This window comes from Syngnathus leptorhynchus, chromosome 6 (assembly GCF_054491065.1).
Source record: "Syngnathus leptorhynchus isolate UIUO chromosome 6, UIUO_Slep, whole genome shotgun sequence".
Lineage (NCBI taxonomy): Eukaryota > Metazoa > Chordata > Actinopteri > Syngnathiformes > Syngnathidae > Syngnathus > Syngnathus leptorhynchus.
Window position 1 is genome coordinate 16522095 of NC_141200.1, and position 13000 is coordinate 16535094.

At 44.1% G+C, this 13000-nt stretch overlaps 1 protein-coding gene across 2 annotated transcripts in view; it reads left to right on the plus strand.

Moving 5' to 3' along the window:
* The window catches only part of tat (tyrosine aminotransferase), a 57363-nt gene extending 47853 nt beyond the window's left edge, over nucleotides 1–9510 (plus strand). For both annotated transcript variants that reach the window (XM_085915319.1, XM_085915318.1), the window contains 4 exons: nucleotides 1178–1306; nucleotides 2792–2875; nucleotides 7612–7710; nucleotides 7811–9510. In XM_085915319.1, the coding sequence (XP_085771445.1) occupies nucleotides 1178–1306; nucleotides 2792–2875; nucleotides 7612–7710; nucleotides 7811–7951 (453 nt within the window). In that variant the 3' untranslated portion in view covers nucleotides 7952–9510. The remainder of the gene's footprint in view (nucleotides 1–1177; nucleotides 1307–2791; nucleotides 2876–7611; nucleotides 7711–7810) is intronic.
* The last annotated feature ends 3490 nt before the right edge of the window (nucleotides 9511–13000 follow it).

Genomic DNA, 13000 nt, shown 5'->3' on the forward strand with positions numbered 1-13000 from the left:
GATGAGACCGTCAGGGTGCGCCGTCTGCTGATCACTGACAGCTCGATACAGTTCATTAAGGGCCGTGATCCTGTCACTTCCAACGTTGGAAGGCGGGATGTAGACCGCGACAAGCAGAATCGCAGCAAACTCCCTTGGTAGGTAAAAAGGACGGCACTTAATGATCACAAACTCCGCCAGTGGCGAGCAGTGCCTGTATACCACTACAGAGTCCCGGCACCATTCGTCGCGGATGTAGACACATATACCTCCTCCACGCGATTTCCCTCCTTCTTCAATTGCCCGGTCCGCTCGAAAGCACGCCAGCCGCTCCAGTTGCACAGCAGAGTCCGGAATGTTGACATTCAGCCAAGTTTCAGTGAACACGAACACGCAGCAGTCGCTCACTGCCCGGTTTGTGGATCTCAGCAGACGAATGTAATCCATCTTGTTGTCCAGCGACCGGACATTCGCCAGAAGAATGGAAGGCACGGCCAGGCGAGTTGGGTTCGCCGCTAGCCTGGCCCGGACGCCTCCGCGCTTTCCCCTCTTCTGCCTCCTCGCACACCGCTTCCGACGCTGCTTGTCCGGGGAAGGAGTAGCAGACGAGTCCGGCGATGATTCAGGCCGGAGCACTCCCAGTGACTTTAATGTCCCCGTATCAAAGTCCGAAACGCCGTTCTGATGTAACTGTTTGAAATTCCATCAAGCTTACTGGTCATGGACAATGGGACTTCTCCCACTTTCAGTGGCCACGTCACTTGGTGTAAGAGATGTGGTAAATGTGATCTTCCGGATTTTTTTTTTTTTTTTCTCTCATAGTTGAAGTGTACCTGTGATGGAAATTACAGGCATCTCTCATGTTGTAAGTGGGAGAACTTGCACAATTGGTGGCTGACTAAATACTTTTTGCCCCACTGTATGACAATTCACACACAGAATTGAATATTTACAAATGATACACAAAAACAAAAAACAAAGTCTGATAATAACAGGCAGCTATCTGAAGACCAGCCCTGGCCACTGATTTTTTTATATCTATAATATACTGTATATTTTACTCCATTGCAAAGAGAAAGGCAGGAGCTCATCAAGAGACTTATAATACTAATGTTGAATGATGTGAGTTAAAATTGTATTGCCCATGTATGTAGACTGAAGCAAAGCATTCACATTGTATACACTGTAACATCTGCAGATTCGACATGGCCTCGGAAAGCTTACCCAACGTATTCTTGGACCCTGCACCATTGTCCAGGGTGCACTGGAGGGAATCCTCAACAACACACGTCTGGGTTTCTATGATGATACCATTCATTTCATTAAGGTAAACAGAAGGCAAATTTGCAACATAGTGACAGTTTAAGACAGTGCTTCCAGTGTTAACACCTTGAATGTAAAATTTGGAATTCAACAAAATTTGGTGAGACAAAATAAATCAGAAGAATGTAAACGTCAATGTGGTTTAGTCACGCAAGACTTTAACATATCTATGGGTATAGGTCAGGGGCAGACAATTCCGGTCCTCGAAGGCCAGTGTCCTGCACGTTTTATAGGTCTCCCTGCTGCAACACACCTGATTTAAATGATCAGGATTGTTATCCAGCTTCTGCAGACCTTGCTAATTATCTGACCATTTGAATCAGGTGTGTTGCAGCAGAGTGACATAGAAAACATGCAGGACACTGGCCCTCGAGGAACGGAATTGCCTACCCCTGGTATAGGTTAATTGCCCTGATGGCGTTTTTTATTAAAGGTGCACTATGTGATGTTGAGGCTTCTAGCAAGATTCAAATGTTGACTCACTGCATCCCCGCCACCTTCGTGATGATGAAAGATTCAGAAGATGAATGGATAAATGAATGAATGAATGAATATATTCCAAATGGATCTCTAAGGAATTCACATCTAAGGAAAACACCACAATACAGGACTTGCAGGATTTTGCAACACCTCTTCACTGGTTTTGACTGTTTACGTAGGTGGATTTGTCAGAAGCCAAGACCGATTAATCCGCCCCCATGAAAGCGTGTAAAGTGAAAGAATATGCCCCACTGTGTTGGTAGCGTGGCATTTTTATGTTGCAAAGTTGCTAAACAGCAATTATTACTAGTTATATGTGTTATAGTTAATGTGTATAGTTAATTTTAATATAGAATATGTGAGACAGCCAACCCTATCTATCTGTCCGTCCATCCATCCATCCATCCATCCATCCATCCATCCATCCATCCATCCATCCATCCATCCATCCATCCATCCATCTATATAAATAAATAAATAAAATAAAAAATAATAAATACACTATTATATGTACTCCTAATGTGTCTTGAGGCCTGTCCAATTTCTTCTTTTTAACCTTTGTTGCTAAGCAAAGTAATCCAGCCAAATAATTTTGCACACAGCACAAGATTTGCGCTTGAGCATGCGTTGGAAAAGATATCTCAATCTGTCTTTGCAAAAGCACAACTGTTTGCGACAAGTAAAGACTATCAGCGGGCATCTTTGCAACTTTCTGCAAACCCAAATGAAATATCTGAATTCGCTACATTAGCAAGTATTCACCGCTCAGGGAGATCGTGTCTTAATTAATAAAGACAGTGTTGTAAACAATACATAAAGAGTTGTAGTGATAGGTTTAACTTTGGAATAGCTAATTCAAATTATAGTTCATCAATTTGAAAGGGAAATAGTTAAGGAATTGCCAGGTGGCTCAAAAAGAACTACATTTTTGAAGTCCCACCGTGACTGGTCTAACATTGCACTTCATCCCAATGATGTCATGAACAGTGTTTATCTTTTCCTTCCACAGTCCAATGCTGAGATTTGTTTTAATGAGCTGTCCACTGTACCTGGCTTGAACCCCATCATGCCCTCAGGAGCCATGTATTTGATGGTCAGTATTGCTGTGAAAAAAGAAAATTCACAGATTTTTACTCAAAGGAAAGTTTGGTACTGTGTACTGTGTCAGAATTCTGTTTTATAAAAAAAAAATAACGTTATTGTTATCTACAGTCGTTACTGTACAAAATTCTTTGGGGACATCACCCCGAGCTTTGTTTAGATTGTGATTTTTTTCGTATAGAATCAATATCTTGTAAAATGTTATCTAATAGAACACAAGGCCTTCACACAGAATGAGTTAACAAATGTCCACAAAACATATGGGCACGCAAAGAGACAAGTTACATTTTATCAAGCATCCATCCATTTTCTGAACCGCTTAGTCCCCACGGGGGTCACAGGTGTGCTGGAGCCTATCCAAGCCGTCATCGAGCAGTAGGCGGGGGACACCCTGAACCGGTTGCCAGTCAATCGCAGGGCACACAGAGACGAACAACCATTTGCACTCGCACTCACACCAAGGGACAATTTGTATCACATACCAAGCATGTTTTGGGAATGTGGGAGGAAACCGGAGTGCCCGGAGAAAACCCATGCGGGCCCGGGGAGAACATGCAAACTCCACACAGGGAGGGCCGGAGGTGGAATTGAACCTGCACCCTCCTAACTGTGAGGGGGATGTGCTACCCAGTGCTCCACCGAGCCGCCATTTTACCAACCAGTATATCTGAATTGGAACCACCCAACCACCAGAATTGTTTTAGCATCCCATGTCTATTAATGTGGAAGTAGCCCAGATGGACAAACACACCCATAAAGACAAACCCACAAACTTTTATTAATCGTAATGCTGCTGTTCAGACTTGTTTAAAGTTGATCATACACTTAAGGGCCTTCCGGTAATTATTACGACAATGCTAACAACACTGTTTGAAAATAATAATGGTGGCCCAAATTTTGGCACTGTATTATACTGTACAGTATCAGTAAATAATAATAATAATACATTTTATTTGTAAGGCGCCTTTCAAGCCGTACAGACATAAAATAGCAGAAAAAATTACCTGAGAGCAGCGGCAGCAGCAAGTCGCGGCGCGCGGCGGCAGCAAGTCGCGCCGGCGGGAACTCACATCCGGTAGACACAATTACAACGTATGTATTATCAAAAAAAAATAAAAAAACATGACCTACTTATACACTATGTACTAAAAAGCTGCGTCAGTTTAGCTCAGGCGCCGCGCGGCTAGTTGGCGTGAGCCATGCGCGTGTTGCCGCTGAGGAAGTTGAGCATGGTCCGCACCAGCTCGGGCAGGTCGTAGTCGTCGTTCGGCAGGTCGTAGTAAAAACTGTGAAACATACACTATCATTATGATCACTTGAGCATTCTTCTGAGATTTGATCCAAGAAGAATTTTGCCTTTACAAAGAAAATAATGCTCACTTTTGGTAGATATGCCAGGTAAATATTAGAGATTTTTTAACAATATATTTATCATTTTGGTTGTATTTTAGGTTTGTATATGGTGCAGAACTACACTGACTAATAGGCCCGTTTCTATATTTCAGAATTTCTCATGTATGTAGCTACGTAAATGAGGTGACAAAATATTTTAATACAGATTTAACTATGTTACCCAGTTTTGAAGCTGAATACATTCAATGAACAAAGGTTCATGAACTCGTTCATATTTTGGACGAATGAACTGAACGTTGCGCATTTTTGCTTTGTGAACGTTTTTGTGCACCCCAGAATGAGCCTGGAGCCAATTAACGGTTTTGAAGGACAGTTAATTTTTGTTCAAGTTTGCTCTTCTTAAACTTCAAAATAAAACCCTGTTAAACACACTGTAAACAAGGCTTAATTAGTCGTGGAAAAACTATTTGGCAACATTCAGTTGCGCAGCGCGTGCGTACTTAAAATGCAATGTGAGCTTGGAGACGCGTAGATAACACAATGACACTTCAGTCGATGTAAACTCATGCCACGCGACGCTCAGCCCCACTCGTTCTTGTCAAACAGCAACAATAAGGTACCCTATGAGAGCATTCAGGTTTTTATAAAAAATTGTCGTGCTCTCAATGTTGAACCACTTAATGATGTTTTTTTTTCTCTTTTTAGTAATTTACTTAGGGTTTGCACCCTTTGCACTTCTCTGTTTCAAATTATAAACATTTTCTGGTTCTATGGGCAAACAAGTTAAGAAATAATCCTTTAACAAAAAATAAAAATCAGTCAAAACAAATGTAATGCGACTTTAAATTTGTTACACATTGAATGTTTCATTTGAAAATCCTTTGTTTCCAACTTCAGTCAAGCACCTTCAGCGGATTGTTTACATTTGCACATTCTGGACCACAGTCATGAATGAATTTGAGCAATTTTCTTATGTATTTGAGATTGTAAAATGATAGCAGCACATGGATGTTAGTGTGAATGGAATGGGTGAAAACAACGAGAAAATTCTAGTATGCCAGAGGGTGAGACCTCACAGCAACTTTTTAAATTTTGATTGGGGTGAAGAAGAGAACAAACTTTTCATTTTTGGAAGGATGAACTTATGGTTCAAATAATTTCAATTATGAACTATGATCTGAACTAGTTCATTTTAAAATGTATGAACTGAACTTCGAGGTCGAGGTAGAATCTTACCCTCATGACACTGCAGTCACTACCTGTATACCATTTCACAACCCTGCAAAACTACAACCATGAAAAAAATAATAATAATAATAATTAATAGTTTAAAAATTAGAGCATTGATATCTCAGTAAAGGTGTTTTTTTTATACAGCTCTTGTATCAATTTATTTTAAAAAATGTTTGTTTTGTTTGTGTGCATAATGCATCCATCCATACCACCATCCATCTATACCACTTAATACACTGCTCAAAAAATTAAAGGAACAGTTTTTTATCAGGTTATGGCATGCATTCAATTACACTTTTCTGATAAGGTTTTGGTCAGGCACGTGGCAGAGGGGGTTGTTAATCACTATCAGCTGCATTGGTGTTGATGGAATTATTAACAGGTACACTAGAGGGGCAACAACGAGATGGTCCCCAAAACAGGACTGGTTTCGCAGGTGGACGCCATTTCAAGCTCCTCCCTCTTGATCTTTTTTAACTGTTTTTCCACAAGTGTTGGCTTTAGCAAGAGTCATTATCACGACTGGAAGCATGAGGCGAGTTTTTAACTCTCCTGAAGTTGCGCAGATTGTCCAACTCCTCCCGGATGATACATCCATGCGTGCTGTTGCAAGAAGATTTGATGTGTCTCCCAGTACAATCTCCAGAGCATGGAGGAGATTCCAGGAGACAGGCAGTTACTCTAGGAGAGCTGCACAGGGCCATAGACGGTCCTAATCCCATCAGCAGGACCGATATCCGCTGCTTTGTGCAAGGAGGAACAGGTTGAGCACTGCCCGAGCCCTACAGAATGACCTTCAACAGGCGACTGGTGTGAATGTTTTTGCCCAAACAGTCAGAAACAGACTTCACGAGGGTGGCCTTAGGGCACGGCGTCCTTTAGTGTGCCCTATGCTCACTACTCAGCACCGTGGAGCTCGATTGGCATTTGCCATAGAACACCAGAATTGGCAACTCCGCCACTGGCACCCTGTGCTTTTCACAGATGAGAGCAGGTTTACCCTGAGCACCCGTGATAGACGTGAAAGGGTCCAGAGAAGCCAAGGAGAGCGCTATGCTGCCTGCAACATCATTCAGCATGACTGGTTTGGTGGTGGGTCAGTGATGGTCTGGGGAGGCATTTCCATGGAGGGACGAACAGAAGAGAACGGCAGTCTGACTGCCATTAGGTATCCGGATGAAATCCTTGCACCCATGGTCAGACCCGACGCTGGTGCAGTAGGTCCTGGGTTCCTCCTGATCCACGACATGTGGCAAGAGTATGCAGACAGTATCTGGAGGATGAAGGAATTGACACAATTGAATGGCCCTCACGATCACCCGATCTAAACCCGATAGAACACCTTTGGGAAATAATGTTTCGGTCCATCAGACGCCGCCAGGTTGCTCGTTAGACTTTGCAGGAGCTCACTGATGCCCTGAGACAGATCTGGGAGGACATCCCACAAGACACCATCCGTCGTCTCATTAGGAGCATGCCGCGACGTTGTCAAGCATGCATACAAGCATGTGGGGGCTACACAAGATATTGAAAAGCCTGCCACATCATTTTTTCACTTAGATTTTTAGGGTGTCTATATACTGAGCCCTCTGTAGGCTGAACACTTTTATTTCCATCAAAAGATGTGGCATCCTTTTGTTCCTGAGACATTAAACTGTCCACATCAGTATAGATATCCAACGTTTCTTTTTCACCATTGAAATCTTATGTGTTTTCAAAGTGTTCCTTTAATTTTTTTGAGCGGTATATATATCGGGTGACTTTGGGAGAATGGAGGATCACACCCTGGACTGGCCAATATTTTTCACAACTCCCATATACAGACAGGCAATCATTTTCGATCACATTCTCACCCTCACTGAGTGACTGTGATGCATACCAATTATCAATTTTTTATCTTTTTGGTGCAAACATTTTGATAGCTAATAACAGGTTTGTGCAGCGTTTCATACTATATACTGTAGGTTTCCATATCTATGTCCAGTTTTCAATACCAGCTATAGTAATTTTGGTGCGAAATTTGAGGGTTTGGTCTGGTGTTCATTTCAGTGTGTGTGTGTGTGTGTGTGTGTGTGTGTGTGTGTGTGTGTGTGTGTGTGTGTGTGTGTGTGTGTGTGTGTGTACGCGCATGCTTTTTTTCAGATTGGAATCGACATAAAGAGCTTTCCAGATTTTCATAATGATGTTGACTTTACTCAACGACTGGTGACCGAGCAGTCAGTTTTCTGTCTGCCTGCCACAGTACGTTCCCGTGCATGCACCTTAAGAACTTTTTGGCATTCTTTGTCATAAAAATATCACATAACCAGCCACAGTGCATCCATTTCTTCTCTTCTCACAGGCTTTTGAGTACCCCAACTTCTTTCGCATTGTGGTGACAGTCCCAGAGCAGATGATGATGGAAGCATGTGGTAGGATCAGGGAGTTTTGCCTGCACCACTACCGGCCAGGCAGTCACGATAATAACACCCTGGATCAGTGAGAGTCCAACTAATGTGATGGCATGGAAATTAACATGTAACTGCACATACTGAGCAGGAATCTCACTTAAGACCAAGTTTGCATGCTTACCTCAGATGCGGTTGGTTGTCATCACATTTTCAATGGTCACCTAAATATGTCTTTTGAATATTGTTTTATTTATATTATGTACGTATGTATCTGATAGTAACCACTTTGTTGTTTATTTATCTAATTGATAGTTACACTTTTTAGTCTTTAGGATTTGGGATTACAGACCATGCATATGGCATTACTGTTGTTTTAATCTTATTTTGGAGATGTCTCATGGTTGTTCTGTGGAGTGCTTTACATGGATTCTCAATATTATTATAATTATTTTAACGTGTGGTTTTTCTCTCCTTTATATTTTAGAGTACAAACCTTCTCTTAATATTTTATGGGCAGGGACACAACTATTTTGGTCACCACCGCTTAAAAGTCACAAATATACATTGGCCCATAATGATGATCATCACTTTTCTATCACTTAGGGTGCCTTGATGCATGGCATGACATTCAAGTATTTCTCGATACAGTACTGCATTCATTATCGTATACAAATACATTTATAATACTACAGCTGCAAACAGCTTGGGCCCTTGCAGCCCTGGCAATGTTGGGTCACTGGCACATTGGAATATTGACACATTGAAATTGGATTAGATTTTTTATGAAGTAAATCAGGATAAAAGCTCTCTAAAGTACCAACGGTCAGGCAAAATCTGAAAGGAAATAGAAAATGGTTGACTTTCCATTGAGTTTAAGGAAGAGCTCCAGAGAGTTTTTGTAGGTCTTGAGCTATTACATACCTGTAAGTCTCCAATTTTTGTTAGATATTGGTGAAACGTCTAGCAGGGCTGTTTCATTCAAAATGTGTTGAGTGCAACAAAGCCACATTTTTTTAAATGTGCAATTAACTCATTTATTCTTTCAATTAGCGACCTCTATAAAAGAAATTTCAAAATGGTGGACCTTAACAGATGGTTTTGGAGACCATAGTCTGTTACATATATCTCCCAAAAATGTTAATGTTGGTAAAACATACAACCGGGGGGGTGTCATTAAAAATGTGTAATTTGTCAAATATATTTGTAAAAGTATATTTGTAAAATAGTGATGTTGTTTCCTGACTTGATGGACTTGCAAAGTTTCAGGAATTTTCGTGCATATTTAGACTCTCAAGAGTAGTGTTGTTTTCGTGCTACAACATAATAAAGGCCTAAGCACTCTTCTGAGCAAATGTGAGGTAAATCTGATTTATGCGTTGGAAGAAAAACATCAAAGAAGAAAAACATAATTTTTTTTAGCCCTATCTGGGTCATGAAACCTCTTAGCCAATCTGGCTACACAGTATAAAAATCTCTTAGCCACACTTGGCTGTAGTAAGCTGCGAAATCCAGTGTGGATAAATATTAATACAGCAATTAGCCGGTGACCCAATTAAAACTACACATTACTAATCAGTACCAAGGAATGTTATATTACTAATTCTAAGTAATTCCTTTATAAGTGTTCCACTAAATAAAATCATGAAATTCACTGTCTTGTTCTTGATTGTAGATTTTCCAGTTTCACATACATACAAAGCCAAACAAGGTTCATTGAACAGCATTTTGTATTATATCAAATCACGATCACCATAGCAGTTTGCTCAATAGTGGGAAAAATAATATCTATATGCTACCAACATATTAAAAACGTGAACAGAATTAATGCCATCAACAAATAAAGTACATCCATGCGGACAGTCTATGCTTAACATGAGCGCAAGAAGCTTTACATTGCTTAATGACCGAAAACCGCTCTAACTCAACCGTAAATACAATGGTCATTTGTAATTTTGACCATGTCAACCTCATTAAATTGTTACAACAATCCATTTTGTATTTTGTGTACAAAAATGTATTTTGAGCTTCTATCGTGACCGCTTATGGAGAGCAAAATATTCTATTGTTGCAGCGGTTGTGGTAGATGGACACTTGTCCACATACAATTTGGTGATGAGTGGAATTATATTATGTAAAACAGGTATGTGGGGAGAATCTGTGAAAACTGAGTCTCCACGTACCCAAGGAACTTGACCGATGGGGCGTAGAACTCGCACTTCTCTGCCTTCACGTACAGTGAATTCTCAAGGAGGCGAAGCAGCACCGCCTGGACGTGTCTAACGTGTTCAGTGAGCGAGCGGGAAAAGATGAGGATGTCGTCTAAATAAACGGACACAATTTTCTTAACATGTCTCTGAGTACGTCATTAACCAGGGCCTGAAAAACTGCAGGGGTGTTGGTGAGTCCAAACGGTACCACCAAGTATTCGTAGTGCCCGCTACGCAAAGAATAGCAGTTCTTGACGGTAATCTCATTTATGCCCCGGTAGTCTATGCACGGTCGGAGTGTGCCATCCTTCTTCCCCACGAAAAAGACCCGGCTCCCGCGGGCGAGGAAAATGGCCGAATGATACCGGCAGCAAGAGTCCTGGATGTCCTCCTCCATGGCCTTGCACTCAGGAGCAGACAGAGAGGATATGCAGCCCTTGGGGGTCGAGGTGCCAGGTAACAAGTTGATAGTGCAATCGTAGGGTCGGTGTGGGGGAAGAGATATGGCCTTGGCCTTACTGAAAACCTTGAGTTCATGATATTGCGCCGGAATGTTGGAGATGTCTGGGTCTGAATTGGAAGCAGATCTCCCGTGCGGGCTGATTGCTGCCTTTAGACACTGACGGTGGCAGCGTTTGCTCCATTGTCGCATGTCCCCCACCTCCCAGTCCAGAACGGGATTGTGCTGTCGCAACCAGGGGTGCCCCATGAGTCGCCGTTCTGGGAGGGCCAAAAGATAAAACTGAATAATCTCCCGGTGGTTACCGGAAAGGAGTAAGTCTCTGTAATAGACGCCACCTCACCGATCAGCCGACCATCAATAACGCGGGCCGGGATGGAGGTGCTCAAAGGCAGGGACTTGATGCCCCACTGACAGGCCAACTTAATGTCCATGAGGTTGCCCTTCTCCCCGGAGTCCACCAGGGCTGCCACGTTCCGGTCGCCCACTGCAAGTTCAACCAGAGCCTGCAGCGTGAATGTGATGGGACTGAGGGAGCTGGTGCCCGTCGAGCTCACGCGGATCCCCCCGACGCCCCGGGGGCTCTGGCCTGTTAACGGACACTTTGCTGCCCAATGTCCTCTCCCTCTGCAATACAGGCATAGACCTTGTGTGAGGCGTCGAACACGCTCCTCGGCAGGAAGCCAAGCTTGTCCCAGCTCCCCGGGTTCACTCGGCAGACCTTGGACAGGTGGGAGAGGGCGGCTGCGCGTGTTCCGCAGTGGTCTCCGTTCAAGCTCGCGCCGCTGGGTTCGGATCTGTCAGTCCACTCGGGCCGCCAGGTCCATCGCATCCTCCAGGGTCCGCAGACGCTCATAGAACACCATTTTGCCCTTCATATAATCGGCGAGCCTGTGGAGGAAGGTGCTCACAAGCCCCGGGGTGTTCTATTCGCTGCTGCCGGCCAACGTCTGGAACTTCAGGGCGTACTCCGCTACCGATCGGCTGCCCTGACGTAGAGTCACCAGTTCTTCGGCGGCGTCCTCGGCGGCGGAGCCCAAATCGAACAGGTGTAATAATTCGTTCGCAAAGGCGTCTAACGAGGCACAGGCCCGCCTCTCATATTCGGCCATTTGTCAGGGCTAAATTTGATCAGACATTAATCCACATGCTGGAACGAAGAGGAGAAGACAACCAGGATCTGGCAGGCTAAGGCTTCCCCGAGATTATTCCAACACCATTCCCCACCGCCACGGCTCGCCCGTGAGGTGGGTAGAGGCAAACCCCACCTTGGCCGAATGTGACAGGTTGGAGGGCGAACATGATGCGGCAGTTCATCACAAAGGCTCTGACGTGCTCGGGATCTCCCTGGATAAGTATCCAGAGTTCTGAGACGGGGTTCCGGGACGTCCACGAGCCTCATGGCCTCGGCGACGGGGCAGGATGTGGTGGTGGGCGCAGCAGCAGCCGTAGGAGTGTGGCAGAATGGATTACTTGCTGACAGTGCACGGAGGGCGCCAAACACTTGGGCCATCTCCTGTCTCTGCTGCTCGATTTGTTGCAGCTGTTGCTGCAGCTGTTGCTGCTGTTGCTATGGCAAAATCAACGATAAGCACCATCCTACAACACAAAGATGCTCTTAAAGCAATGCGACAGTGAGCGCCCGGCCTGCTGCGGTTGCACGATTGGACCAAATTAAGCTCCCTGCGCACTGAGGTCCACTTAAATTTTGTAAAGTACATCAAATATTTTCAAAATTTTAGCGACGGCTCTGTGACAATAATGTGACCAGCACGGTGCAGTTTCTCGATGTTGAGCCAGGGTGATTGAGCCAGGGTGATTTTGTGGGTCTGCAGCCCGTTTCGAAGAGCCTGTTGCCATTTGTGCCGATCCTGGGCGACGTCTTCTCAGGTGGCTGGGTTAATGTTGAAGGATTTGAGGTCTTGTTTGCAGACATCCTTGTAGCGGAGCAGTGGGCGGCCTACTTGCCTTTTGCCTGATTTTAGCTCTGCATATAAGATGTCCGATGGTGATGGAGGGATAGTGGTCCCCTGGCCCATTGTCTTGGTTTTGTTTAGGCTGATGGTCAGGTTGAAGTCCTGACATGCTTGGCTGAACCGGTCTAGGAGAATCTGCAGGTGTTCCTCAGTGTGTGTTGCCAATACTGCATCATCAGCAAACATGTCTCAAATGGTGAGTGGTCTGATCTTGGTTTTTGCTCTCAGTCGGGATCGGTTGAATAGTTTGCCGTCTGTCCTGGTGTGTAAGTAAACTCCCTCAGTTGATGTTCCGAAGGCTTGGGGCAGCATCCCTGTTTGACACCACAACGGATGTTAAAGGGCTCAGAAGTCCACCCATCGTACTGGACAGTACCTTTCATGTCAGTGTGGAAGGACTGGAGGATGCTGAGGAGTTTTGGTGGGCAACCTATCCGTTCCACCAGTTGGAAGAGGCTGCTCCTGCTCACCAGGTCAAAAGCCTTGGTAAGGTCAACG